Raw genomic sequence first — 27,872 nt, 5'->3', positions numbered from 1 at the left:
GTCAATACTTTCTGTAGGCACTGTTTGTATTCCTTCTGAAAACACTTGCCACGTGTCCAAACTTTTTACAATTGTAATGCTGCAGTGGTTTTTGTACATACGGTCTCACCGCAAATCTCACATACCTTGGTTTTACATGAGTTGGGAAAAACACTTAATCAAACAGTAAAACAGAGTCGTTCCTCCTTCTTTCCGTCTATCATTCGGGTCAAGCGACGTGTGTCTACCACTCCTGACATGTTCTCCCTAAAACACGAATCCCTATGTCCAACAAGATGCCAGAGATGAGAACATCAGTGCATAACTCAGAAAATCATAGCTTTTGTTAAGTTGCGTCAATTCAAATCTGGTATTGGAAAAAAAGAGGTCAATACACGTCTTCTAAAATAGACTAGTATTTTAATTAATGCAAAACACTTCAATGGTAAATATGATGTTCGTATATACGGGTCCACTGAAAAACCACGCAGGGCAGACAGAGAACTGAGCCATTGTTATAAGTTCTTCTTTAAATACTCTGACAGAGGTAGTTCCTGCTCCAGGCAGGCCTATCAGAGTAGAGGCTGGGCGTGGTTTAAACTTACCCAGCCTATCGTTGGCCCACAGGCTGGTCCCAGCCCCTTGGCGCTTCACTGTTGCGAGTCAGCAACCTCAGACATAATTTGTTCTTCTTTGTAGCAGAACACATGTCCTTGAGCGGTTTAACAAAGAGGCAGTGTTTGTGTGAATCACAAGTCTGTCTCAGCCTACCCCCTAATAGTTCCTCACATTAATCACAGCTTGTTATATTAAACAATCTATATCAGTACAGTACAAACCTATTATGTTTAATCATTAATGCTTTCTTATTAAGCTAACAGCACATTAAAATATAAGAATTTCCCACACTTTCCACATTATACATCGATAGTTTGTTGAGCCACAGAGCTTTCTCGCTTTGCTCTTTTGACACACACAAAATCAACATAATTCTGCTCTTTGTCACTGACCGATTTCGCAATTCGTTCTTCACCATCTTCAAGACCGCAAACGGGTCACCCAAAAAAAAACATCCTTGCTCATGAATTGCACTACAACAATAAACTGCTTTACAGTTCCAACTTGAACCCTTTAAGCTCCATTCTTCTTTACCGTCGCCCACTCATTCTCACCAACTTTACTCGCGCCAACAGAATCGCACAATGCTTCCACTTCCGCCATTGCTCGCCCGAGGTCCTCTCCATGGTCAACCCCCAGACTACCAAAGCAGTGTGCGGATGCCTGTATCACTTTATTAGAAGCACGTCATCAATGGCGTCTGAAACTTTGTTTGATCACATGCTTTTTCAAACCTTGTGTTGCAAAATGTGAGATCCCACTGATTTTGTCGTGGTTCTGGTGCTTTCTTCGATTCCAAGCTGCATCCAAACACCGACCTCTACTGGACAACGTACTTACAAATGAAGTTCGGATTTTTTTTACATGTAGGCCTAGTTTTATTTGACTGGTAGCTTAGCAGGTAAAGTAGGGCGCTATGGAACATTCAGCAATATGAGGGTGTTGGGTCGAATATCGGAGAAGGACAATTATTTGGGAAAATGTTTTATGTGAAACCACACTCTTTGCACATTGTTGTTCAAATAATTCGTTTTATTTCTTATAGTATAAGCTTCTGTCTTAAGCATCCTAAATGCCATAGATTCAGTTTTTTTTAAATAGTTAAATGCAAAAAAGGGGAAGCATGATGTAAGATGCAAACCTGGTATTCCAACTGAAAGTAGGCTACTAACACCTTCCCTTACTGCTGCGCCACAGAGTTTTGATGAAAATCAAATGCTGCAATTTATTGCTAACCAACAGATGTCACTAATGTGCATTGTGAACCGATAATGAAGCTCAGAGTAGGCCTAATTAACTGTTTTCCGGCACAATTTGGTGAAAGCTCAGAAGCCTTCAGAAAGCCTTGGTTTCCCATCACTACTATTGAGTCATTGAACTGCCTTCAGACAAAAAAGCAAAAGCATCTCTTTTTGAAGGGCTCATTTTGGTGAACATCAGGAACCAAATCACATCAGTCTGTCCTATCTAGTGTAATTATTCTGTCTTATCTGGTGTCCTGTGTGAACTTAAGTATGCTCCCTCTAATTCTCCCATCTCTCTCTCTCTCCCCTCCCGGTGGACCTGAGCCCTAGGACCATTCCTCAGGACTGATGACTCCTGGCTGTCTCCAGTCAACCTGGTCATGCTGCTGATCCAGTTTCTGTTGTTTTGCATGTGGCTATGGAACCCTGACATGTCCACCGGACGTGCTACCTTGTCCCAGACCTGCTGTTTTCGCCCCTCTCTCGCCCCCTCCCTCTCTTTCTCTCTCTCTCTCTTCCTCTATATCTCTCTCTCTCTGCTGCACCTGCTGTCTCCACCTCTGAATGCTTGGCTATGAAAAGCCAACTGACATTTACTCTTGAGGTGCTGACCTGTTGCACCCTCTACAACCACTGTGATTATTATTTGACGCTGCTGGTCATCTATGAACATTTGAACATCTTGAAGAACGATCTGGCCTTAATGGCCATGTACTCTTATGATCTCCACCCGGCACAGCCAGAAGAGGACTGGCCACCCCTCAGAGCCTGGTCCCTCTCTAGGTTTCTTCCTAGGTTCCTGCCTTTCTAGGGAGTTTTTCCTAGCCACCATACTTCTACAGCTGTATAAGCACTGTGTGACATCTGCTGATGTAAAAAGGGCTTTAGAAATACATTTGATTGATTGATCTGTGAAAGAGCCATTCATTTGGCTTCCTGATTTGCATACTGATACTATTGCTTTTTGAGCTTCAGACATCGATTATCTGCAGATCAATTATTAAAAAAACATTCTCTGAAGATGGTAAGGAACAATATAGGGAGGAAAGAGCCAAATTCTGGTCAACGCTACATTTTTCAGCCCATAACATTGTTTCTTCTATTTTTTGCAGGCCATCTAATAATTTGGTCAGATAAAAATGTATTTGAAATCACATTTCATGGTTTGACATAATGGTAGGCAACGTTTTAGGCTTTAAATGGGAGATTTACACATTTTTCATGGTTTTAGGTACATTTCTAAGCACTTTAGACAAGTTTCTGCTTATAATTTCAAAATTCAAAAGGCACTTGCACATCTGAGCTATCTTTTTTGCAGGTGCCTGGTAACAGTTGAATAAGATGAGAAAAAAAATAAGAAACCCGCACACTGCTCTTGCTAGTATCACTGCTCTTTAATAAGCTTTACGTATCACTGCTCTTTAATAAATAAAGGTTAAATAAAACATACAAATAAGCTTTACATATCGGCCTCAAGGCCTTCGTCAGCGCTTTTGTGAGAAAAAAAAATAGCACCCTACATTTGGTAGGCCATATTATAATTTCCGACATTTGGTAGGCCATTTGTTTGTCAACCATAGTTAGATACATTCTCTTCTGTCATAACTTGTTGCTCCAGAAGACTAAAAAAGTAGGCCTAGTTCTCAACAGAATGTATTTCATCTATAGAATGAATGCATTACTAATCTAGTTAACACCTGTAAAGTTGTCTGTTTCATTTACATTTTAGTCATTTAGCAGACGCTCTTATCCAGAGCGACTTACAGTTAGTGAATGCATACATGTTTTTGTTTTTTTCATACTGGCCCCCCGTGGGAAACGAACCCACATCCCTGCCGGCCAAACCCTCCCCTACCTTGGACGACGCTGGACCAATTGTGCGCCGCCCATGGGTCTCCCGGTCGCAGCCGGCTGGGGATAAAACGCAATAAAAACGCAATACCTCCAAAACAGTGGAAAGATTCGTCCTGTGCAAAATGTCATCAGTTTCACCAGTTTTAAGGAAATGAAAAGCAGAGAAAACGATGAAACACGTTTCTGATGACTTCAGTTAATCTTGGGTGCATATTGTATGTTGTTGAAATACTGTGTTTGCGTAACAGTGTCAAAGATAACACATTACACATGCATTCCATTTTCTCAAGGGATGCTGAAAGAAAGAAATCACATCTCTCCACTCATGTTCCCGAGATAATTAACATTTGTTGTATCATTTTACTGCAAGAAATGCACAATCCTGCAGGAGTTCATATTATATTACTCTACATGTGAGCGGTTATAGGCCTACAATCAGTGTCCATATTTCAGTTACTGTTCCATTCAACCCATATGAACTTCAATTAGGAATATTCTGTTTATTCATGGTTACAGGGATAGCCTACTCGTGAGCGGAAAAATCAAAGGTACATGCGTGTAAACAGTTTATCCTGAATAACACCTTAAACGGGCTAAGAGCTAATATCCGGAATGCTGTGCGCATGTAGCGTCTTGTGGACGTTTTGACTTTTATTTTGAAAACATATTTCTCGTCTATTGGAAACTCCGACCACTTCTACGACTGTTCGTTCCTTACGTTTGTTCTGAGTTCTCTCCTCACAACTACCTACTTTTTAGTGATTTAATAATGTCTTTGGAGGTGGAATCAGCAGAGTAAGTATTCTAGATATTCATATTTGCACAACTGTAAATGGTTGTTTGATTTGTTTCTTTATTAGGGTTCACGTGGCAGGTCTAAACTCAGTTGAGGCCTACCAGTATCACAACCTGCAAGCAGCTTGTAGCCAGCCCCAGCTAGCTAAGCTAACATCACTTTGCTAACCAACCTGCTTGTTAGTTAGCTATGTTTCATTAGTAAGCGTTGTGTATGTTTTTGTAACCACCAGTGGTCTTTTAGCTTATGTTATGATACTCTTGCAGCCATATAGTATGTACTATCTAACTTAACCGTTCTGATAGGCTAGCTAGCTACATCGTTAATCAACCCAGCTAGCTAGCCACTAGTTTGCAAGCGAACAAGATAGACCGAGCTTGTCTTGCATCAAAACATGACGTACCTTGATGGAGTCTACCTTGATTTTGCAGCGTGATTCGTCTGATAATGCAATACCTGAAAGAGAACAATCTGCACCGGACTTTGACCACCCTTCAGGAAGAGACCACCGTGTCTTTGAACACTGTGGACAGTATCGAGAGTTTCGTGGCAGACATCAACAGTGGCCATTGGGACACTGTGCTGCAAGCTATCCAGTCACTCAAGCTCCCTGACAAGACTTTGATAGACTTGTATGAACAGGTAAGACGTTGTCATGAATCTTGTTGGTGTGTTGCATTTAGAATGTGTATGCACCAGAACTGTATTCACCAGCTAGCTCTCTACTGCTATGTCAATATGCTTTCTGTAAGATGAGAGTTAATAGATTTATTTGTTGCCCCCAGGTGGTGTTGGAGCTCATTGAGTTGAGAGAGTTGGGAGCAGCCAGGTCTTTGTTAAGGCAAACAGACCCCATGATCATGCTGAAGCAGACCCAACCAGAGAGGTACATTCACCTGGAGAACCTACTGGCTCGCTCCTACTTTGACCCCAGAGAGGTGAGTTGACATCTCCCAACATTACACCCTGCACAAGGGAGATATAACTCCGTATGCACTATTTTCCAGGTTATCTGTCATGAGTCTGGTTATCTGTGCATCAGTTGTGTGCCTGAACATCCTTTTATTGAACACCAAAAAATAACCTTCACTTCACTTGTGTTCCCCCTGAAATAAAGCATAAAGAAATGTCCTATAGAGTTTTGACTTTGGCATTTGTATCTATTTCTTCCATTGTCATTCAGAAATGACCCCTGGCCCGGTTTCCCAAAAGCATCTTAGGGCTAAGTTCATCATTAGAACCTTTGTAGGAGCATCATTAAATCTCTGAGCTGTGTCCCAAAACCATTGTTACTAAAGTTGCATTTGAAAACGCTTGTTATTTAGAACGGCTAAGTGTGTTGTTAGATGCATTTTTTGCCCTTCCGTGTAACTTTATATACAGAAGATCTCCGCTAAACACACAATCAAGATGTTTATGTGTCTCTGTGACCAATAACATCAGAATGAGATCAACTACAAATAAAAAGTTGTCAATGTTTTTGCAATTGTTACAAACAAGCGAAGGATAAAAATATGAATTAAATGAAAACCGATGACTGTATTAAAATATGAATACAGTTTAGGCTACATAGGCCTATATATTGAAATCAATTTAATGTTCATTAAATTTAGTTATATTTTGCTAATTGCAGGCTACTGTCTAATTTTTGCCACAATATATTTAATGATATGTAACAACGTGTGCGATAATGTGCCAAATCTTGATTTAATGCATTATTAGCCTATTGGGTAAGCATTAGAATAAGCCGCCTCAACATTTTCAGCCATAGGTAATATCTCTTCAGGAGCTGATCCGTCGTCAGTATTGTGGAATAAATACAGTGCTGCTTGAAAGAATGTGAACCCTACAGGGCTGGTCATTATTTTGCTATAAAATATTAAAATAAACATATCAAATCCTTATCTAAACCCCAATTCGTAATAAAGACATTCCAAGTAAATGACAGAAACAAAAAAAAATGATATATTTTCATTGTTTATTTAACAAAAGTGGTTTATTTAACAGAAACTCAGATTTGATGTGTGCAAAAATATGTGAACCCCTTCAGTCAATGGCTTGTGGCACCTCCATTAGCAGTGATAACTTGGACTAAATGGCTCCTATAGCCAGTAATCAGTCTCTGACATCTGTTTTGAGGGATTTTTGCCCACTCCTTACAGAACTCAGCCAGCTTCACGTCCTGCCACAGCATCTCAATTGGATTTAGGTCAGGACTTTGACTTGCCCAATCCAAAACACAAATCTTCTTTCTCCTGAGCCATTCTTTGGAAGATTTGCATGAATGCTTTGGGTCGTTGTCTTGGAGGAAGATCCATTTTCGGCCCAGCTTTAGCTCCTTGACTGATGGCCTGACGTTCTGTTCAAGAATCTCCTGGTTCCCTTAATGATGTGGAGTCTTCCAGGTCCAGAGGAGGAAAAGCAACCCCAGATCTTGACATTCCCACCACAATGCTTGACTGTTGGGATAAGGTTATTTTGGTGGTAGGCAGTGTTGGGTTTTCGCCAAACATAGCAGTGTTGATTGTGACCAAAAAGGTCAATTTATTATTGTTCTTGGGGATATTTTGGAAGGGCGGCCACTTCTAGGCCGAGTCGCTAACATGTTAAATGCTCTTCATTTGTAAATTATTTGCCTCACAGTGGACTGATGGAGCTCAAATATTTTTGAGATGATTTTATAGCCTTCCCAAGACTGATGTGCTCTCACTACCCTCGTCCTGATGTCCTCTGAGATCTCCTTTCCTCTCGGCATGGTGTGCTTTGCATTCACCTGGATGGGTAACACCAAACTGACCAGGTTTCTTATCTCTCTTTATCAGAGTCCCGCCCAAACTCTTTCCTAACGATCTCTCCTTTGATTGGTGCGTTTAGTAGCTAATTATTTACCCACCTGATTCACTTATTTTTGCACCTGCGCTAATTCCTTTTTAATTTTGTTTTTGTACTAGACGCATGATTTCCTCTACACCTGTTATGTCAGATCAAAAAGACTGGTTCTCATTAAATGAAGATTTCATGGTAAAAACTGAAAGTCTGTAATTGCACAAGGGGTTCACATACTTTCAAGCAGCACTGTATAATGCAATTTTTTAATGGAGAAAGCTGATCCGAGAGCGGCGCTGCCTTTCTTTCAATCCTATCAGTGTCAACACAGGCCTCAGCGATGCACTTAGCGAACATTTTCTCTTCATGTTTTTTTGGGAAATGTTACATCTTTGGCCATTTGAAAGAAGGGTGCATCGTTAAAACACTCGTAAGCCTAAGTTCCATCGCTATTGGGAAACCGGGCCCGGGTCGGTTTTTGTTGTGGGCTCTTACGAGTTCCTGCAGTCTTGTGTTTGTGTCATTGCTCAGTGTCTCTGTGCTCTCCTCCCTCTGTGTCCTCCAGGCCTACCCAGACGGAAGCAGTAAGGAGAAGAGGCGCGTAGCCATCGCCCAGGCCCTGGCCGGGGAGGTCAGTGTGGTGCCCCCCTCCCGTCTCATGGCCCTGCTGGGACAGGTGGGTGACATGTTCCTATACCTCTGGGCATCCATAGGGTCTTTTCACGTTAGTTCAGCACATACAATCTGATCTACGACCAGGCTAATATTCTGTTGCAGCAGCTTGACATCTCACATTTGAGACCACCGATTAGTATGTTAACCACCATCTCTCTCAGTCCCTAAAATGGCAGCAGCACCAGGGTCTCCTACCCCCGGGTATGACCATTGACCTGTTCAGGGGCAAGGCAGCCGTGAAGGACGTGGAGGAGGAGCGCTTCCCCACACAGCTCACCAGACATATAAAGGTACTGTATGCCCAGATGTGGTACTGTCAGTGTATTTTATTAGTGAGGATGTTTTTTTTTATGTTACCTCTTTGCCATGTCTTTCTTACAACAGAGATTCCTGTATCTCAATGGTACTGGCTTGGTTATGCAAAGGATAATTGAATCAAATGATGCATGACAACAAGAACAAGGAGTGCTGCTTGTGTTTTTATAAAAATGCGGTGTTATTCTTACTAGTTTGGGCAGAAGTCCCACGTGGAGTGTTCCCGCTTCTCTCCTGATGGTCAGTACTTGGTCACGGGATCAGTTGATGGTTTCATCGAGGTCTGGAACTTCACCACAGGCAAAATCAGAAAGGTGCGTGTGCGATCCAACACCAAATGATACTCGGATTTGTGGCAATTTGAGAAATAACACTGGATTTCAATTCATGGAGTTTTGAAAATACCCTTGCTAGCGTTTCGTAAAATGACCTAATCAAATGTTTGTGTGATAGGATCTGAAGTACCAGGCGCAGGATAACTTCATGATGATGGATGATGCAGTGCTGTGTATGTGCTTCAGCAGGGACACAGAGATGCTGGCCACAGGAGCCCAGGATGGCAAAATAAAGGTATGTACTGTAGTGCTGAGCGATTAACCGAAATGTTGGTTATTTTCCAGTTTTTAAACAACTAATTGACCAACGTCGGTTAAATTATTTGAATTCCATTTCGTTCTGGTTTTTTCTGTGAGCTCGATGTGCAGTTTCTGTAGAGATAAATCAGATCATGCCTGAACTGTGCGATGTAGTAGGGAGTTGTAGTTTCCAACAGGCCAATATTCTACATAGTTTAGCGCAGAAAACGTGGTAATTAACTACAATAACCATAATCCATTGCACACCTGCTTAAACTTGTCCGGTCTGTGCGGAGCTGACACGGAGACTGAGAGAACCGCGATCGAGAGGGATAGATGGATAGAAAGCAGTTGCTTCGCAAGCCTGAAAATGCATGATCTAAGTGGTTGATAGTTGGTATTCAGCAGTCATAAAAGTATGCCTTATTTATTTTGAAGAACTACTAAAATAGTGATTTAGTCAGACAGCATAGGCAGCAGCTATAAAGAGATGAGATGATGATTTGGAATTAAATAATAGTTGTCAAATAAAAGTAATGATGGTTAATAAGTGATAAGCAGTAATGGGCAGTCACTACCATCATGGGACTTTCATTAATAGATTTATTCTGTGTTACAGCATTCAACCGACATAATGCATTGTGCATTTAATGTAAAAAAAAAAGATTGAACTCAAAAACAGTGATTAGTTTGTAATAATCGAACTGAAACCGAACTGACCTCAAAAAGCACTAATCGCTCAGCACTAATGTACTGACACTATAGAGCCTTTCAACTGTCAAAACAATAACACGTTCTACACTGAGTGTACAAAACATTAAGAACATCTGCTCTTTCCATGACATAGACTGACCAGGTGAATACAGGTGAAAACTAGGATCCCTTATTGATGTCACCTGTTAAATCCACTTCAATCAGTGTAGATGAAGAGGAGGAGACAGGTTAAAGAAGGATTTGAAAGAATTGAGACATGGATTAAGTATGTGTGCCATTCAGAGGGTGAATGGGCAAGACAAAATATTGAATATATTTTGAATAGGGGAAAATCCTAGCCAATTTTGAGCGCTGAGAGACTGTTTTACAACCGGGGTATGCAGCATTGGTTTCATCAACTGCACACCAGTATCAATAGCGGGTTGGACATTTGCGGTTATAGCCTACACAAGTGCCGGTGGAAAGTTATTTTAGGACATCAGACATGACAATGAAATGAATACATGCTAAATAGTTGACTAGGGAGTTAACCATCCAAACTATACAACATGTATTGAATTGGCTATCTAGTTAGTCTGTTAGACTATATAATTACTTTACCTGCTGCGCAATGTCTCGCTCGCTCTCTCTTCAGGCAACTACCCCACTGGCAAACATACAGGTGATGCACACACCATGACTTTTCCAGGATTTTCATTGCTGACCAAAAGTGAGCTATAACTGGGTAAATAACTAATTCACTAGCAATGAATATCAACATTTGCTCACACGCAGTTAGGCACACTTTGATAAAAAACAACACATCTCACGTGATTGAAAGACCGCTGGCGCCTGTCAGTGCAGGCCTGCAATAATTATACTCCAATGCGTTCCGAAGGACTCTTTGATACAATTCTGATCGGAGTAGCCTAATTGTTTGATATTGTGATTTTGGGGAGATTTATTTTGTACTTGTCCATTTGGACAACTTAATGTATAATCTGCTTGTCCGGCAATAATTTTTTACTTACCCCGGGCAAGCGGACAAGCTTTAATGTCGAGCCCTGCCATAACCCCACTGCCACCATGGGGCACTGTTCACAATGTTGACATCAGCAAACCGCTCGCCCACACGACGCCATACACGCTGTCTGCTAACTGCCCGGTACAGTTGAACTCGGGATTCATCCTTGAGGAGCACACTTCTCCAGTGTGCCAGTGGCCATCGGAAGGTGAGCATTTGCCCGCTGAAGTCAGTTACGACTCCGAACTGCAGTCATGTCAAGACCGTGGTGAGGATGACGAGCACGCAGATGAGCTTCCCTGAATTCTTTGGTTGTGTAAACCTACCGTTTCATCAGCTGTTCGGGTGGCTAGTCTCAGACGATCCCGCAGGTGAAGAAGCCTGATGTGGAGGTCCTGGGCTGGTGTGGTTACACGTGGTCTGTGGTTGAGGCAGGTTGGACGTGCTGCCAAATTCTCTAAAGTTCTTATGGTAGAGAAATGAACATTACATTATCTGGCAACAGCTCTGGTGGACATTCCTGCAGTCAGCATGCAAATTGTACACTCCCTCAACTTGAGACAGCTATGGCATTGTGTTTTGTGACAAAACTGCACATTTTAGAGTGGCCTTTTATTGTCCCCAGCACAACATGCACCTGTGTAATGATCATGCTGTTTAATCCGCTTCTTGATATGCCACACCTGTCAGGTGGATGGATTATCTTGGCAAAGGAGAAATGCTCACTAACAGGGATGTAAACACATTTGTGCATAAGCTTTTTGTGCGTATGGAAAATGGGACCAATACTTTACATGAAGCGTTTTATATTTTTGTTCAGTATACAAATACTAGAACTGACACCTTGTGGTTATAATGTTGAACTGCATATGATTACACCAGGATCATACATAACATGAAGCAAACAAATATTTTGAAATTAAATCAAATGAACCTTTAAATATTCCTTTCTGCACACCCTCATGATGGTGATATTTGCTAATGATGTCTCTCTCCTGTGCATGTCATCCTTAAGGCCTACCTTCAAGGGTAGGGCTTGCACTAATCCATTTCATGACGGCATGTACACTAGCTGTAGGAGTCAAATCTTGTATCCTTCAACATGCTTAGCCTCATTGTCTAATGAAAAATAACCCACACTGCTCTTGCCAGTATCAGCCTTTTCTTTTCAAGATATTAGCAAATGATCCTTACACATGTTATCTCAGATGTAAGTGGTTTTTAATATTCCTAATAATATCATTTAAAATTGAGAAAACCTCAACAAAATGTCAACAATGTGTGACGACTTGCTAATCCTGTTTCAGTATAGAAATGACAAGCCTCATTGGACATGCCCACGAAGCCGATACTAATCCCATCATATGTCTGCATGAGGCATGCATGCCATAAATAATTTCACAACCACTGTAAGCAATGGAAGCAAAAGGGTAGAGCATGGATAGTGGAGGCAAGAGAAATACCCTGGAGAGTGAACACAGTGAAGGGTCACTTTTACATGGGCAGCAAAGTAGCCATTTTAATGTATGAGTTCCATCCCTGTATGGCTGACGGGGCCGGGACGCAAACCTTAATCAAATGAAGCTAGCGTGCCAACCACTGGAGAAGGAGAGTTGAATGAAGCAAAATTGCAGGAGGGGTGACGGGTGCTTTCGCAATTCATCCTCGATTCCTCTCATCACCTTCTCAAAACCCATTTGAGAAGAAAGTCAGAGGGGAGGGACCTTGTACCTTCTCCAATACAGTTGCGATAGGATGTGAGTAATCAAGGAAAGACAAAGTGAGACAAAGCCCTAGTAGTCATCGTGTGGTGATGTCACCCACCCTGAGACTTCAAGTATTGTTATCCTAGCCCAACCAAGATCATGGTTTTGGTAGGATAATGGACGCTGCTTTGCGGGTTTGAAGTGTTGTTGTGGACAGGGGTTGCATCCTAGGTCAGCCATACAGGGATCGTTACACTCACACCAATAATCAAGGACATCAGCTGCAACTGCAAATCTGTGCAATGTCAGACAAAATCAGAGTGAATGACAACCAAATAAAACAGACAAACAGGGAATGTTCAATGTCCAAACAATACAAAATACTTAATTCAAAGAATCAACACTTCATTTCATATCCTACAAAGACAGCTTATGTAAATGTTAGTGGGTTTAGCCATCCATCTTACTCCAAAACAAGAGATGATTGAATAGTTAAATGAATAGTGTCTAATACAAATAATCAGCAGAATGTCAGGGCTGGGCTGGAACAGAAACCAGCACACCCAGTAGCTAGATATCTAGGAGCAAGGTTGGCCATGCATGTTCTAAATCTATGTAATGTTACTTAACAGTATATTTGTAATCTTACAACCAATTCTAACAGTAAACCGATATCATATGTAACCCATTGGAGATATACCCTTCAGTCTCTCCAGGACTTGGGACCTTCATCTGCAGACCGGGTTAAGCAGCTTTCACAGGTCTCTGTATCTGAGGTTAGGAAACATCGAAATTAGACCAGGACTTGATTCATTATTCTCAAGTGATATAACATTTCATATTGTTGCAATTGTTTTTGTATTGTCATAGTTCTCTCTTTGGGACTGGAAATCTGTTTATTAGCTAGCTAGGTAGCTAACATTGTTGTTTTTAGCAGATCAAGCTAACATTTGTGTCATACATTTTTTGTGGGGATGGCTGTCTATCCTAATTATATGTAGCTATCTAGCTGACGTTACCTAGAATAGATGCTGTAAACCAATGACCTGTGTGCTACACATCATCCTGCGGCTAATGTTACTATCCATGCAGGCAATGCAGCCCGCTGCGATGCTTCTTTGGGAAATCTTTAAATTGCAAAAATAGATTTGTCTCTGCTCGTAAGGACCATCCCACCCATGAATACTATGGTCCAAATGCTAATTTTGACCTTGATAAAACAACTAGACTAAGCTAGTTAGCCTAGCTGTTTACAGCTGCGATGGAACAGCTGTTTACAAATGCACCGGAAGTTCTTTGGGGTTCCAGGGTTCACTTCCGCGCCTCCTTAAAAAGGTCTATAGGAGTTCTCACTTTTGATGTTCAAACTCTTGCATTGGGTTGAGTGGATACTCACACTACCGTCCCTACCTCATTTCTCCTCTGACAGGTATGGAAGATCCAGAGTGGCCAGTGCTTGCGGCGCTTTGAGCGCGCCCACAGTAAAGGTGTCACCTGCCTCAGTTTCTGCAAGGACAGCAGCCAGCTGCTCAGTGCCTCATTTGACCAGACCATTAGGTAACCTTCATAAATGAAACTATTTTTCTCTCATGCTTTCTCTTTTCTGACTTTCTCCTTTTTTCTGCCTATAGATCAGTGGTCACCAATGAACCATAACTGTTATGTTTTTGCGTTCCACAGGGTTCACGGGCTGAAGTCAGGCAAGTCGCTGAAAGAGTTCCGAGGACATTCTTCGTTTGTTAATGAAGCAACATTCACACCTGACGGCCACCATATCATCAGCGCTTCCTCTGACGGCACCGTAAAGGTATGACCCCCACGCTGCTAGAAGCCAACAGTCCCATAATCTACAAGTCGAACATCTCATTCCAAAATCATGGGCATTAATATGGAGTTGGTCTTCCCGTTGCTGCTATAACAGCTTCCACTCTAATGGGAAGGCTTTCCACTAGATGTTTGAACATTGCTGCGGGGACTTGCTTCCATTCAGCCACGAGCATTAGTGAGGTCGGGCACTGATGTTGGGCGATTCGGCCTGGCTCGCAGTCTGCATTCCAATTCATCCCAAAGGTGTTCGATGGGTTTGAGGTCAGGGCTCTGTGCAGGCCAGTCAAGTTCTTCCACACCGATCTCAACAAGCCATTTCTGTATGGACCTCGCTTTCTGCACGGGGGCGTTGTCATGCTGAAACAGGAACGGGCCTTCCCCAAACTGTTGCCACAAAGTTGGAAGCACAGAATCGTCTAGAATGTCATTGTATGCTGTAGCATTAAGATTTCCCTTCACTGGAACTAAGGGTCCTAGCCCGAACCATGGAAAACAGCCCCAGACCATTATTCCTCCTCCGCCAAACTTTACAGTTGGCACTATGCATTCGGGCAGGTAACGTTCTCCTGGCATCCGCCAAACCCAGATTTGTCCGTCGGACTGCCAGATGGTGAAGCGTGATTCATCACTCCAGAGAACGCGTTTCCAGAGTCCAATGGCGGTGAGCTTTAAACCACTCCAGCCGACGCTTGACATTGTGCATGGTGATCTTAGGCTTGTGTGCGGCTGCTCGTCCATGGAAACCCATTTCATGAAGCTCCCAACGAACACTTCTTGTGCTGAAGTTGCTTCCAGAGGCAGTTTAGAACTCAATAGTGAGTGTTGCAACCGAGGACAGACGATTTTTACGCGCTATGTGCTTCAGCACTCTACGGTCCCGTTCTGTGAGCTTGTGTGGCCTACCACTTTGCGGCTGAGCCGTTGTTGCGCCTAGACATTTCCACTTCACAACAACAGCACTTACAGTTGACTGGGGCAGCTCTAGCAGGGTAGAAATTTGACGAACTGACTTGTTGGAAAGGTGGCATCCTATGACGGTGCCATGTTGAAAGTACTGAGCTCTTCAGTAAGGCCATTCTACTGCCAATGTTTGTCTATGGAGATTGCATGGCTGTGTGCTCAATTTTATACACCACCTGTCAGCATTTGAAGGGGTGTCCACATACTTTTGTGTGTACAGTGCATTTTGTTACGCTACAGCCTTATTCTGAAATGGATTAAATTGTTTTTTCCCCTCCTCAATCTACACACAATACCCCATAATGACAAAGCAAAAACAGGTTTTTAGAAATTGTAGCAAATGTATAAAAAAATAAACGTATCACATTTACATAAGTATTCAGACCCTTTACTAAGTACTTTGTTGAAGCACCTTTGGCAACGATTACAGCCTCAAGTCTTTTTGGGTATGACGCTACAAGCTTGGCACACCTGTATTTGGGGAGTTTCTCCCATCCTTCTCTGCAGATCCTCGAGCTCTGTCAGGTTGGATGGGGAGCGTCGCAGCACGTCTATTTTAAGGTCTCTCCAGAGATGTTTGCTCGGGTTAAAGTCCGGGCTCTAGCTGGGCTACTCAAGGACATTGAGAGACTTGTCCCGAAGCCACTCCTGCGTTGTCTTGGCTGTGTGCTTAGGGTCGTTGTCCTGTTGGAAGGTGAACCTTCGCCCCAGTCTGAGGTCCTGAGCGCTCTGGAGCAGGTTTTCATCAAGGATCTCTCTGTACCTTGCTCCGTTCATCTTTCCCTCGATCCTGACTAGTCTCCCAGTCCCTGCCGCTGAAAAACATCCCCACAGCATGATGCTGCCACCACCTTGCTTCACCGTAGGGATAGTGCCAGGTTTCCTCCAGACGTGACGCTTGGCATTCAGGCCAAAGAGATCAATCTTGGTTTCATCAAACCAGAGAATCTTGTTATTCATGGTCTGAGTCCTTTAGGTGCCTTTTGGCAAACTCTAAGCGGGCTGTCATGTGCCTTTTACTGAGGAGTGGCTGCTGTCTGGTCACTCTACCATAAAGGCCTGATTGGTGGAGTGCTGCAGAGATGGTTGTCCTTCTGGAAGTTTCTCCCATCTCCAGAGGAACTCTGGAGCTCTGTCAGAGTTACCATCAGGTTCTTGGTCACCTCCCTGACCAAGGCCCTTCTCCCACGGTCGCTCAGTTTGGCCGGGTGGCCAGCACTTGGTGGTTCCAAACTTCTCCAATTTAAGAATGATGGAGGCCACTGTGTTCTTGGGGATCTTCAATGCTGCAGACATTTTTTGGTGCCCTTCCCCAGATCTCTGCCTCGACACAATCCTGTCTCGGAGCTCTACAGATAATTCCTTCGACCTCATGGCTTGGGATTTGCTCTTATATGCACTGTCAACTGTGGGACCTTATATTGACAGGTGCGTGCCTTTCCAAATCATGTCCAATCAATTGAATTTACCACAGGTGGACTCCAATCAAGTTGTAGAAACATCTCAAGGATGATCAATACAAACAGGATGCACCTGAACTCAATTTCGAGTCTCATAGCAAGGGGTCTGAATACTTTTTAAAAAATATACATTTGCAAAAAATTCTAACCTGTTTTCTCTGTCATTATGGGGTATTGTGTGTAATCCATTTTAGAATAAGGCTGTAACGTAACAACGTGGAAATAGTCAAGGGGTCTAAATACTTTCCGAAATACTTTCCGAATGCTCAAAAAAATAAAGGGAACACTTAAACAACACAATGTAACTCCAAGTCAATCACACTTCTGTGAAATCAAACTGTCCACTTAGGAAGCAACACTGATTGACAATATATTTCACATGCTGTTGTGCAAATGGAATAGACAACAGGTGGAAATTATAGGCAATTAGCAAGACACCCCCAATAAAGGACTGGTTTTGCAGGTGGTGACCACAGACCACTTCTCAGTTCCTATGCTTCCTGGCTGATATTTTGGTCACTTTTGAATGCTGGCGGTGCTTTCACTCTAGTGGTAGCATGAGACGGAGTCTACAACCCACACAAGTGGCTCAGGTAGTGCAGCTCATCCAGGATGGCACATCAATGCGAGCTGTGGCAAGAAGGTTTGCTGTGTCTGTCAGCGTAGTGTCCAGAGCATGGAGGCGCTACCAGGAGACAGGCCAGTACATCAGGAGACGTGGAGGAGGCCGTAGGAGGGCAGCAACCCAGCAGCAGGACTGCTACATCCGCCTTTGTGCAAGGAGGAGCAGGAGGAGCACTGCCAGAGCCCTGCAAAATGACCTCCAGCAGGCCACAAATGTGCATGTGTCTGCTCAAACGGTCAGAAACAGACTCCATGAGGGTGGTATGAGGGCCCGACGTCCACAGGTGGGGTTTGTGCTTACAGCAAAACACTGTGCAGGACGTTTGGCATTTGCCAGAGAACACCAAGATTGGCAAATTCGCCACTGGCGCCCTGTGCTCTTCACAGATGAAAGCAGGTTCACACTGAGCACGTGACAGACGTGACGGAGTCTGGAGACGCCGTGGAGAACGTTCTGCTGCCTGCAACATCCTCCAGCATGACCTGTTTGGCGGTGGGTCAGTCATGGTGTGGGGTGGCATTTCTTTGGGGGGCCGCACAGCCCTCCATGTGCTCGCCAGAGGTAGTCTGACTGCCATTAGGTACCGAGATGAGATCCTCAGACCCCTTGTGAGACCATATGCAGGTGCGGTTGGCCCTGGGTTCCTCCTAATGCAAGACAATGCTAGACCTCATGTGGCTGGAGTGTGTCAGCAGTTCCTGCAAGAGGAAGGCATTGATGCTATGGACCGCCCGTTCCCCAGACCTGAATCCAATTGAGCAACACTGGTACATCATGTCTCGCTCCATCCACCAACACCACGTTGCACCACAGACTGTCCAGGAGTTGGCGGATGCTTTAGGCCAGGTCTGGGAGGAGATCCCTCAGGAGACCATCCGCCACCTCATCAGGAGCATGCCCAGGCATTGTAGGGAGGTCATACTTTTTTGAGCAGTGTATATAGCGTATATTGACTTGTCTCCACCCAATAGCAGATTGTTTAATTCATGGTATGACCAGTATACCTTTATTTATAGCATAATGTACAGTACCAGTCAAACGTTTGGACACCTACTCATTCAAGGGTTTTTATTTATTTATACTATTTTCTACATTGTAGAATAATAGTGAAGACATTAAACAATGAAATGTAACACATATGGAATCATGTAGTAACCCAAAAAGTGTTATTCAAATAACAAATATTTTAGATTCTTCAAAGTAGCCACCCTTTGCCTTGATGACAGCTTTGCACACTCTTGGCATTCTCTCAACCAGCTTCATGAGGAATGCTTTTCCAACAGTCTTGAAGGAGTTCCCACATATGCTAAGCACTTGTTGGCTGCTTTTCCTTCACTCTACGGTCCAACTCATCCCAAACAATCTCAATTGGGTTGAGGTCGGGTGATTGTGGAGGCCAGGTCATCTGATGCAGCACTCCATCACTCTCCTTCTTGGTCAAATAGCCCTTACACAGCCTGGAGGTGTGTTTTGGGTCATTGTCCTGTTTAAAAACAAATGAGAGTCCCACTAAGCGCAAACCAGATGGGATGGCGTATCGCTGCAGAATGCTGTGGTAACCATGCCGGTTAAGTCTGCCTTGAATTCTAAATATATCACAGACAGAGTCACCAGCAAAGCACCATCACACCTCCTCCTCCATGCTTCACGGTGGGAACCACACATGCGGAGATAATCCGTTCACCTACTCTGCGTCTCACAAAGACAAGCGGGTTGTAACCAAAAATCTCCAATTTGGACGCCAGACCAAAGGACAGATTTCCACCGGTCTAATGTCCATTGCTCGTGTTTCTTGGCCCAAGCAAGTCTCTTCTTCTTATTGGTGTCCTTTAGTAGTGGTGTCTTTGCAGCAATTCGACCATGAAGACCTGATTCATGCAGTCTCCTCTAAACAGTTGATGTTGAAATGTGTCTGTTACTTGAACTCTGTGAAGCATTTATTTGGGCTGCAATTTCTGAGGCTGGTAAGTCTAATGAACTTATCCTCTGCAGCAGAGGTAACTCTGGGTCTTCCTTTCCTGTGGCGGTCCTCATGAGAGCCAGTTTCATCATAGCGCTTGATGGTTTTTGCGACTGCAAAGTTCATGAAATGTTCCGGATTGACTGACCTTCATGTCTTAAATTAATCATGGACTGTTGTTTCTCTTTGCTTATTTGAGCTGTTCTTGCCATAATATGGACTTGGTATTTACCATATAGGGCTATCTTCTATATACCCCCCTACCTTGTCACAACACAACTGATTGGTTCAAACACATTAAGAAAGAAATTCCACAAATTAGCTTTTAACAAGGCACACCTGTTAATTGAAATGCATTCCAGGTGACTACCTCATGAAGCTGGTTGAGAGAATGCCAAGAGTCATCAAGGCAAAGGGTGGCTACTTTGAAGAATCTAAAATATTTTGATTTGTTTATTTCATAGTTTTTATGTCTTCACTATTATTCTACAATGTAGAAAATAGTTTAAAAAAAACAAAGAAAACCCCTTGAATGAGTAGGTGTCCAAACTTTTGACTGGTACTGTATGTTCTCGGCTTTTGATTGTTAACCCTTGTCCGTGAATCTCTGTCAGGTCTGGAACATGAAAACCACAGAATGCACCAACACCTTCAAGTCCCTTGGCACTTCGGCCGGCACCGACATCACAGTCAACAACGTCATCCTGCTGCCCAAGAACCCAGAGCACTTTGTGGTGTGCAACCGCTCCAACACCGTAGTCATCATGAACATGCAGGGCCAGGTCAGGACTCAACTTGACCACTTACAGTCATTAAACCACTTATAACTGAATGAGTATGAAGTATTCATTTTGAATATTTGAAAATGATAGGCATGTAATGTATTACCTTATTCCCCCTCTGTCCTCCAGATTGTGAGGAGTTTCAGCTCTGGTAAGAGGGAGGGAGGAGACTTTGTCTGCTGTACGCTGTCTCCCCGTGGCGAGTGGATCTACTGTGTAGGAGAGGACTTTGTACTCTACTGCTTTAGCACAGTCACCGGCAAGCTGGAGAGAACCCTGACAGTATGTGTATTCCTAATCATCAATATTTTAATACCGTATGCCTTAACTGTGGAGGATCTCCTCTTACAATATTGCACCAATTTTCTTTATTTTAGGCTCGAAAGAAGCACGTTGTCCTCTTACATGCCACTGGCCACATTATATTCCACTTTTGTTTTGGAATGTCCGGTATCCCGGGGATACCATGCTGTCACAATGTAAATGATGCAAGCATTTGTAGGCCAATGTATCTGTAGAATGACTACATTACCTATAATGCTCATTGATTGGTAATTCCAAATGACCATGGCAATTATGCATCACAGTAGTTATATTAATATGCAACATGCAGCAATCCATGGTATCCAAGGTTGGCTACTATGAACTGAGCTGCTGTGCATATAGCACCCTAATTCCCTGTGTGAAATCTTCAACGGCAGATCTCAAGACCCACTGCCTGTATTTCCCCAAATCTTAAACTAACCCTCAAATCCTTTCAAATAATGCAAATAAAGCAAGGTGCATAATGATCACTATGTCTAAACATAGGCAACAAACGTGAGCTGGTAGATTAGTCCGCCCACACGGGAGAGACGGAAATTACATTCCCAGTTTGGATGCGCATCGGACATGCAGGACCAGCCCTAACATATAGGCCTACTGTTTTTATTAACATAGGTCTACCATGAAGCCATGTTATCTATCAAAACATTTAATTTTAAAGAGAAAGCATGTGCCATGATCCGACAGGAAATAGGCCTATGGGAGTTTTTTTTTTATGCTCCGGAGAGTATATTACTGGTATATATGTGGTCCTCTGTAGCTCAGCTGGTAGAGCACGGCGCTTGTAACGCTAAGGTAGTGGGTTCGATCCCCGGGACCACAAAAATGTATGCACGCACGACATAAGTCGCTTTGGATAAAAGCGTCTGCTAAATGGCATATTATTTTTTATATATCCAGACACCCAAAAACTGAACAGATGAATGCATTTTGATTTGGAGGTGGGGTGAATTGCATTGCAATCATTAAAAACATTTACCTCAAGCCTGGTTAAAACTGTTACTTCCCAATTATAAAAATAAGAGTTGTTTATTTATTTTCATGTGTGTTGATGTAATTTAGTCAGACAGGGTCAGGGACAATGCACGTAATTCAACATTTCCGTTGCATAAAAAAAAAATTGTCCATTCGGAAAGTATTCAGACCCCTTGACTTTTTCGACATTTTGTTACGTTACAACCTTATTCTAAAATTGATTACATAATTTTTTGGTCCTCCTCAATCTACACACAATATCCCATAATGACAAAGCAAAAACAGTTTTTATTATTTTGCAAATGTATTACAAATAAACAGAAATACCTTATTTACATAAGTATTCAGACCCTTTGCTATGAGACTCGATAATTGAGCTCAGGTGCATCCTGTTCCATTGATCATCCTTGATGTTTCTACAACTTGATTGGAGTCCTCCTGTGGTAAATTCAATTGATTGGACATGATTTGGAAAGGCACACACCTGTCTATATAAGGTCCCACAGTTGACAGTGCATGTCAGAGCAAAAAACAAGCCATGAGGTCGAAGGAATTATCCGTAGAGCTCCGAGACAGGATTGTGTCGGCACAGATCTGAGGAAGGGTACCAAAAGTCACCTAAAAGCCTCTCAGACCATGAGAAACAAGATTCTCTGGTCTGATGAAACCAAGATTGAACTCTTTGGCCTGAATGCCAAGCGTCATGTCTGGATGAAACCTGGCACTATCCCTAAGGTGAAGCATGGTGGTAGCAGCATCATGCTGTGGGGATGTTTTTCAGCGGCAGGGACTGGGAGACTAGTCAGGATCGAGGGAAAGATGAGAGAGATCCTTTGATTGAAACCTGCTCCAGAGCGCTCAGGACCTCAGACTGGGGCGAAGGTTCACCTTCCAACAACCCTAAGCACACAGCCAAGACAACGCAGGAGTGGCTTCAGGACAAGTCTCTGAATGTCCTTGAGTGGCCCAGCCAGAGCCCAGACTTGAACCCAATCAAATATTTCTGGAGAGACCTGAAAAGTGTGCCAAGCTTGTAGCATCATACCCAAAAAGACTTGAGGCTGTAATTGCTGCCAAAGGTGCTTCAACAAAGTACTGAGTAAAGGGTCTGAATACTTATGTAAATGTGATATTTCCGGGTTTTTTATACATTTGCTCAAATTTCTAAAAACCTGTTTTTGCTTTGTCATTATGGGGTATTGTGTGTAGATTGAGGGGGAAAAAACAATTTAATCAATTTTAGAATAAGGCTGTAACGTAACTAAATATGGAAAAAGTCAAGGTGTCTGAATACTTTCCGAATGCACTGTATATTATCACACCGGATAGGTGGAGTGAAATGTGTTGTTTTACAGGGTCAGCCATAGTAGTATGGTGCCCCTGAAGCAAACTAGGGTTAAGTGCCTTGCTCAAGGGCACATTAACAGATTTTTCACCTTCTCGGCTCGTCGAACCAGCGACCTTTCGGTTACTGGCCCAACGCTTTAACCACTAGGCTACCTGCCGCCCTCGTTAGATTAATGTGAAATTGCCTGGATTGACTATAGCCTAAAGGTTGTATTAGAATCTCATCATGACATCTCGTCTCCCCTACCCCAGGTCCATGAGAAGGATGTGATTGGCATCGCCCACCACCCCCACCAGAACCTCATCTCCACGTACAGTGAGGACGGCCTACTCAAACTCTGGAAACCCTAAGCATAGCCCTGCTTAACCCCACAAGCCCCCTTCCATCGGCATGCCAGCTGCTCTTCCCATGGGACTGTGCAGTGCTTTCCCTACCATCTCTTTACTGCAGGCCGGGTAGGGTCTCCCATCTAGCTCTGTTGTTCATGCCAAAATGCTTTGGCCCCAATTAATATCAATTGGCAGTCCGTGTTGCTGTTTTGGGGCTCCTGCGCTACGCCTAAGACGAGGTCTAGCGGGGGGAAACACTGGGGTATTGGGAGTGCAGGCGTAGGCATTAGAAATACTTGTTTTTTATATATAAAAAAATATTCATGTAAATATATTTTTTAATTGCATTTATTATGATTATTTTTACTGCACAGCAAGAAATAAAAAGGGCTGTCATTTGTCTGGTTAATTACTCATGTTGATTTTTGAATCCCCAAATCCTGATGATATTCCTTTTCATGTGTGTTGACTTGTGTTCCTAGATGTGAAACGCATGGATTGTTATGTGTCAGTGGTTGACTGGATTTACATGTACAATTTCTTGTCTGGGCCATTAAAAATATATTTGACCAGGAACATAGTGAAAGTATTTTCTTTGTTTAGCTGCCCTCTTATTGAGCCTTGACAGTCAGATATACAGTATAAGATATATTCTAGTGCAACATCCAACACTTCGCTCTTGGTAACAGCAGGTCTCTTTATGCCACCAAGTGGGATTAAGGTAAAAATACTTGTAATTTGTGTTCTTTCATGATATTTTTACTGCAGACACTCGATTGTTCCAACAAATGTTTTGGGTATCTCTTACCATTAAACCCACCTTTCTGAGAACAATTTAGGCATTTAAAAGTATCACAAACAACGTAAATGCAATTCGGATACATCAAATTATAATACTGAGAGAGAATAACGTTTTTTTCAGGCTCTGGCAGTCTGGCCCTCCAACTGGTCAGGGCCCAGTTTCTCGATAGCGATGGAATTTAGGCTTAGGAGCGTTTTAATTATGCAGCTTTTATACAACGGCCGAAAATGTAACATGCGTTTCCCAAGACACCGCGCAGAGAGAACGGTCGCTAAGTGCATCTTTGGAGCATGTCGATTACTGATAGGATCGAAATAGAGGGAGCGCTGCTCTCGGATCAGCTTTCTCCATTCAAATCTTTCCTTAACATTCAAAATATTTAACAATACTGACGACTGATCAGCTCCTATAGAGATATTACCACCTACGGCTGCAAATATTGAGGTGGCCGTCATTGTAAATAAGAATTTGTTCTTAACTGACTTGCCTGTTAAATAAATAAATAATGCTTACCCAATATAAATGCGCTAAATCACCGATTTGGCTCATTAGGTCAATCTCAGGGGCAAAATTGAGGTGGAGTTCCTAGTCTGTGAGGATTTGAGTTAGCCCAATATTATATATTAATATTATTTCATTGATTAGATGAGGTCTAAGGGCATTCCATAACTACTGCATTTGAGATAACTAATGGTCCAATGGACCAGATAATGGCAGGAAGGTGGGGAGGTTGTGCAGCCTGCCAATTTGACGAGCCGTTCCGGCTTGTTGACCCACACCAATTTTGTGTGGGCCCAATTTTTATTTATAGAAAAAAACATTGTGAAACACTATCATTACACTTTTACTGCAGATATATTAACCCAATGAGTCCAACCGTGACACAGGTGCAATTTAGACTTCTAACCCCTTTTAAACATTGCGTGTTTGAGCTACAGACTTCTGCGTTGTACCATTCGATTTGCGTGATTTACGGGGGCTGAGCTAGAGCAATGTTTGTGAGATACGGGCAGATCCCGAAGGGTCTTTTTACAAAAACGTCGAGTCCGAATGGTTGAGCTACAAACTATTAAAAAGTATCACTTTTGCTCACAAGCTACACGAGTCATTATAAGGTCAGGGGTTCTTCTACATAGAAGATCATGGGAGATTCCAGGACATAGTGCATATACTACTGTAATAAGCTCATATAGTTGCTGTCACAAACTCCACACAGTTGTCACTGACTAGTTGGATATTCATTTCCCAGTGAGCAAACAATTTCTGTACTTACAGCATTCCATATAAATTCATTTTTATCAGGTTTTTGCTTTGTAAATTAAACTCATGAATGCAACAGTTTATGTCAAATGGTTTTGTGTTCTACTTGTAGCCCTGGTTGTCCTGAAAAGAAAATGTTAAAACACTTAATTGTGAGGCTAAATATAAGGGCTGGACATGCAGATAAATGAAAGTCAGATAAATGAAAACGCCGATTTTTGCTGGGGTCTCGGGACTGATAGGGTTAAGGAAATTTTCTGAAATTACAATGTAGACATTTTACATAAAGCTCCTTTAATTAACACCATACATAAATTGAATACTTAATAATATGTAGGAGAGAAACTCTTGGCTGCTTCCCAAATGGCAATCTATTCCCTATACTACTGTTGACCACAGTGGTGGGAAAAGTACCCAATTGTCATACTTGAGTAAAAGTAAAGAGACATGAATAGAAAATGACTCAAGTGAATGTCACCCAGTAAAATATTACTTGAGTGAAAGTCTAAAAGTATTTGGTTTAAAATATACTTAAATACCAACAGTAAATGTAATTGCTAATGTACTTAAGTATCAAAAGTAAAAGTATAACAATAAAACATACCTTACATTAAGCAAACCAGATGGCAAGGGTTTCTTGTGTTTTAAATTATGGATGGCCAGGGGCACACGCCATCACTCAGACATAATTTACAAACTAAGCATTTGTGATTAGTGAGTCCACCAGATCAGAAGCAGTAGGGATGTTCTCTTGATAAGTGTGTGAATTGGACCATTTCCCTGTCCTGCTAAGCATTCAAAATGTAACGAGTACTTTTGGATGTCAGGAAAAATGTAGAGTAAAAAGTACATTATTTCCTTTAGGAATGTAGTGGAGTAAAAATAAATGTATAAAATATAAATAGTAAACAGATACCCCCAAAAACTACTTAAGTAGTACTTTAAAGTATTTTTAACTTAAGTTCTTTACACCCTATGGGCCCTGATCAAACTTAGTGCCATTTTGCACGCAGACTAAATATAATATCAAAATGGTATCTAGGCAACGCGTTAATTATGGACTAAATGCTAAACAGTGGAATATTTAAGGAAGCTAAATAGAAGCCCTTATGGGCCTATTGATCCCTTGGAAATCTCCGATGCAAAATGCTTTGAATTAAAAATAAAACAAATACAGGTAGGCTATATTTGGATTATTATAAAACAGTGAATGAAACACCGAGTAGTTGAAACAAATGTACTCTGTGCTCAGCGATCTGAAGCTATTCTTCTCGTTACATTTTTATCGACTGAGCCACGCTGGTTCTAACTGTTCTGTAGGCTACATGACTTTATGCATTCCCAATGACGTTTTAGATTGTGACGTTGATGAGCGCAACAAAGGTAACAAAATGATTGCCGTCACCCTGGCGTATCAAAACTGTCAGTGGTCGGGGCACAGAGCTTTCGGTTTTTGCATGTTACAGTATTTACACCATGACGTATAAAAGATGGACAACGACACTTTTATGGCTCCCATTCTTCCAAGAGAGAGTCCTGCAAAAGTTGATCAGGGTGAATGAAGGAGAAGGGAAAAGTCAGAGGAAAACGTCTTCCAAATAAATAAAAACACCTCTTCGGATACAGAGAACCCTAAACCGAAGAAGTCGTCCAGATCATCTAAATCTTCAACAGATTTTGATGAAAAGAAGTCGAGTCCAAAGGGTATCGTCAAGTGCACCAAGTGTGTAGTCATCGATGTCGGGGAAGGATACCTGAAAGCCGTGTTCGTTGGGGGCGGTTGTGCCCTCGTGCGTGATTCCCAGTGTTGTGGGATTTTGCGCGCCAATGCCCCTTGCATTACAAACGCGGCTATGTGGGAGTGAAATCTTAGAAAAGTCAAACATATTCCACGTCAGCCCGGTGCATAATGGCATAGTAACGGGATGGGATGCCAAAGAGAGACTGTGGGAATACGCGTTCAAAACGCTGGGTATCCCAAGCGAAGAGGACGCCGTGCTTTTATGTGACCCGCCTTAGTCAGAGCACCAACAGAGAAAAGCTAGCCGAAATCAGGTTCGAGAGCTTCGGCACCCCAGCAATGATCATTGGAAACCAGTCAGTTGTATCCATATATTCCTATGGTAGGACCAGTGGACTGGTTTTTGAAGTGAGGGCACGGGTGCTCTTACGCAGTCCCCATTGCATGCCAAGTTACACGTCGTGCAGAAAACGCAGGATGAAGCCTTGACCTTTACTTACAGAAGTTATTGCAGGAGTCTGGAAAAAGTGTTTATTGTAATAAATTAGGCCTAATGGATGTCATCAAGGCAAAATGTTGTTACTGTATGTAGCCCCTGATATAGACATTGAACTAAAACAAAGAGAAAGCAACACGGTGCAATACAAGCTTCCAGATGGGAATTCTCCCTCATTGGGGAAGGAGTGTTTTCTTTGTCCAGAGGTGCTTTTCCAGCCAAATCTGATTGGATCCCGTGACCCAGGACTTCCTATTATGGTCATGAACTGGATCAATAAATGTGACATCAAACTGAAGCGTGACATGCTACAAAACATACTAATTTGCGGCGGTCCACAATGTTCAGTGGTCGGTCTTCCTGAATGGTTGCAGAGCGAGCTCAACCAGATGGCACCATGCAGTGAGACTACGGTTGTGGCATCCCAGGAGGGTCAAAACACAGTGTGGCTTGGAGGTTCCATCCTTGCCTCCCTGTCCTCTTTCCAGTCACTTTGGATTCAGAAGAAAGACTGAGGAAAAAGGGCCCTCTGCTATTTTTCGAAAATGTTTCTGAAAGCAACGTTATACATTTTACATTTACATTTACATTTTAGTCATTTAGCAGACGCTCTTATCCAGAGCGACTTACAGTTAGTCACATTATTATTATACTTTTTTTTTTTTTTCATACCCCCTG

The 27,872-nt window shown here is 42.5% G+C and overlaps 1 protein-coding gene and 1 pseudogene across 2 annotated transcripts; both read left to right on the top strand.

Moving 5' to 3' along the window:
• The first annotated feature begins 4,379 nt into the window (after positions 1-4,379).
• On the top strand, positions 4,380-23,468 carry LOC311104949 (WD40 repeat-containing protein SMU1). The gene is made up of 12 exons (XM_084146938.1): positions 4,380-4,490; positions 4,923-5,133; positions 5,277-5,429; positions 7,883-7,993; positions 8,154-8,282; positions 8,502-8,621; positions 8,761-8,877; positions 13,735-13,862; positions 13,986-14,112; positions 19,752-19,919; positions 20,049-20,201; positions 22,818-23,468. The coding sequence occupies exons 1-12, from the start codon at positions 4,465-4,467 to the stop codon at positions 22,914-22,916; spliced, it is 1,542 nt and encodes a 513-aa protein (XP_084003064.1). The 5' UTR covers positions 4,380-4,464; the 3' UTR covers positions 22,917-23,468.
• Positions 23,469-26,447: 2,979 nt separating this feature from the next.
• On the top strand, positions 26,448-27,749 carry LOC311104712 (actin-1-like; annotated as a pseudogene). The gene has a single exon. The product of its transcript is annotated as an actin-1-like (transcript).
• Positions 27,750-27,872: the final 123 nt, after the last annotated feature.

Source organism: Coregonus lavaretus (assembly GCF_964263955.1).
Source record: "Coregonus lavaretus genome assembly, chromosome: 29".
In the NCBI taxonomy this organism is placed as follows: domain Eukaryota; kingdom Metazoa; phylum Chordata; class Actinopteri; order Salmoniformes; family Salmonidae; genus Coregonus; species Coregonus lavaretus.
The sequence above is the reverse complement of the archived record's forward strand: the minus strand, read 5'-3'. Positions and strand labels throughout refer to the sequence as shown.

Coding starts and splice junctions, on each gene's coding strand:
- LOC311104949 (XM_084146938.1), top strand. CDS start 4,465: ATGTCTTTGGAGGTGGAATCAGCAGA. Junction 5,430..7,882: donor CCTACTTTGACCCCAGAGAG/GTGAGTTGACAT, acceptor TGTGTCCTCCAG/GCCTACCCAGACGGAAGCAG. Junction 20,202..22,817: donor AGCTGGAGAGAACCCTGACA/GTATGTGTATTC, acceptor CCCCTACCCCAG/GTCCATGAGAAGGATGTGAT.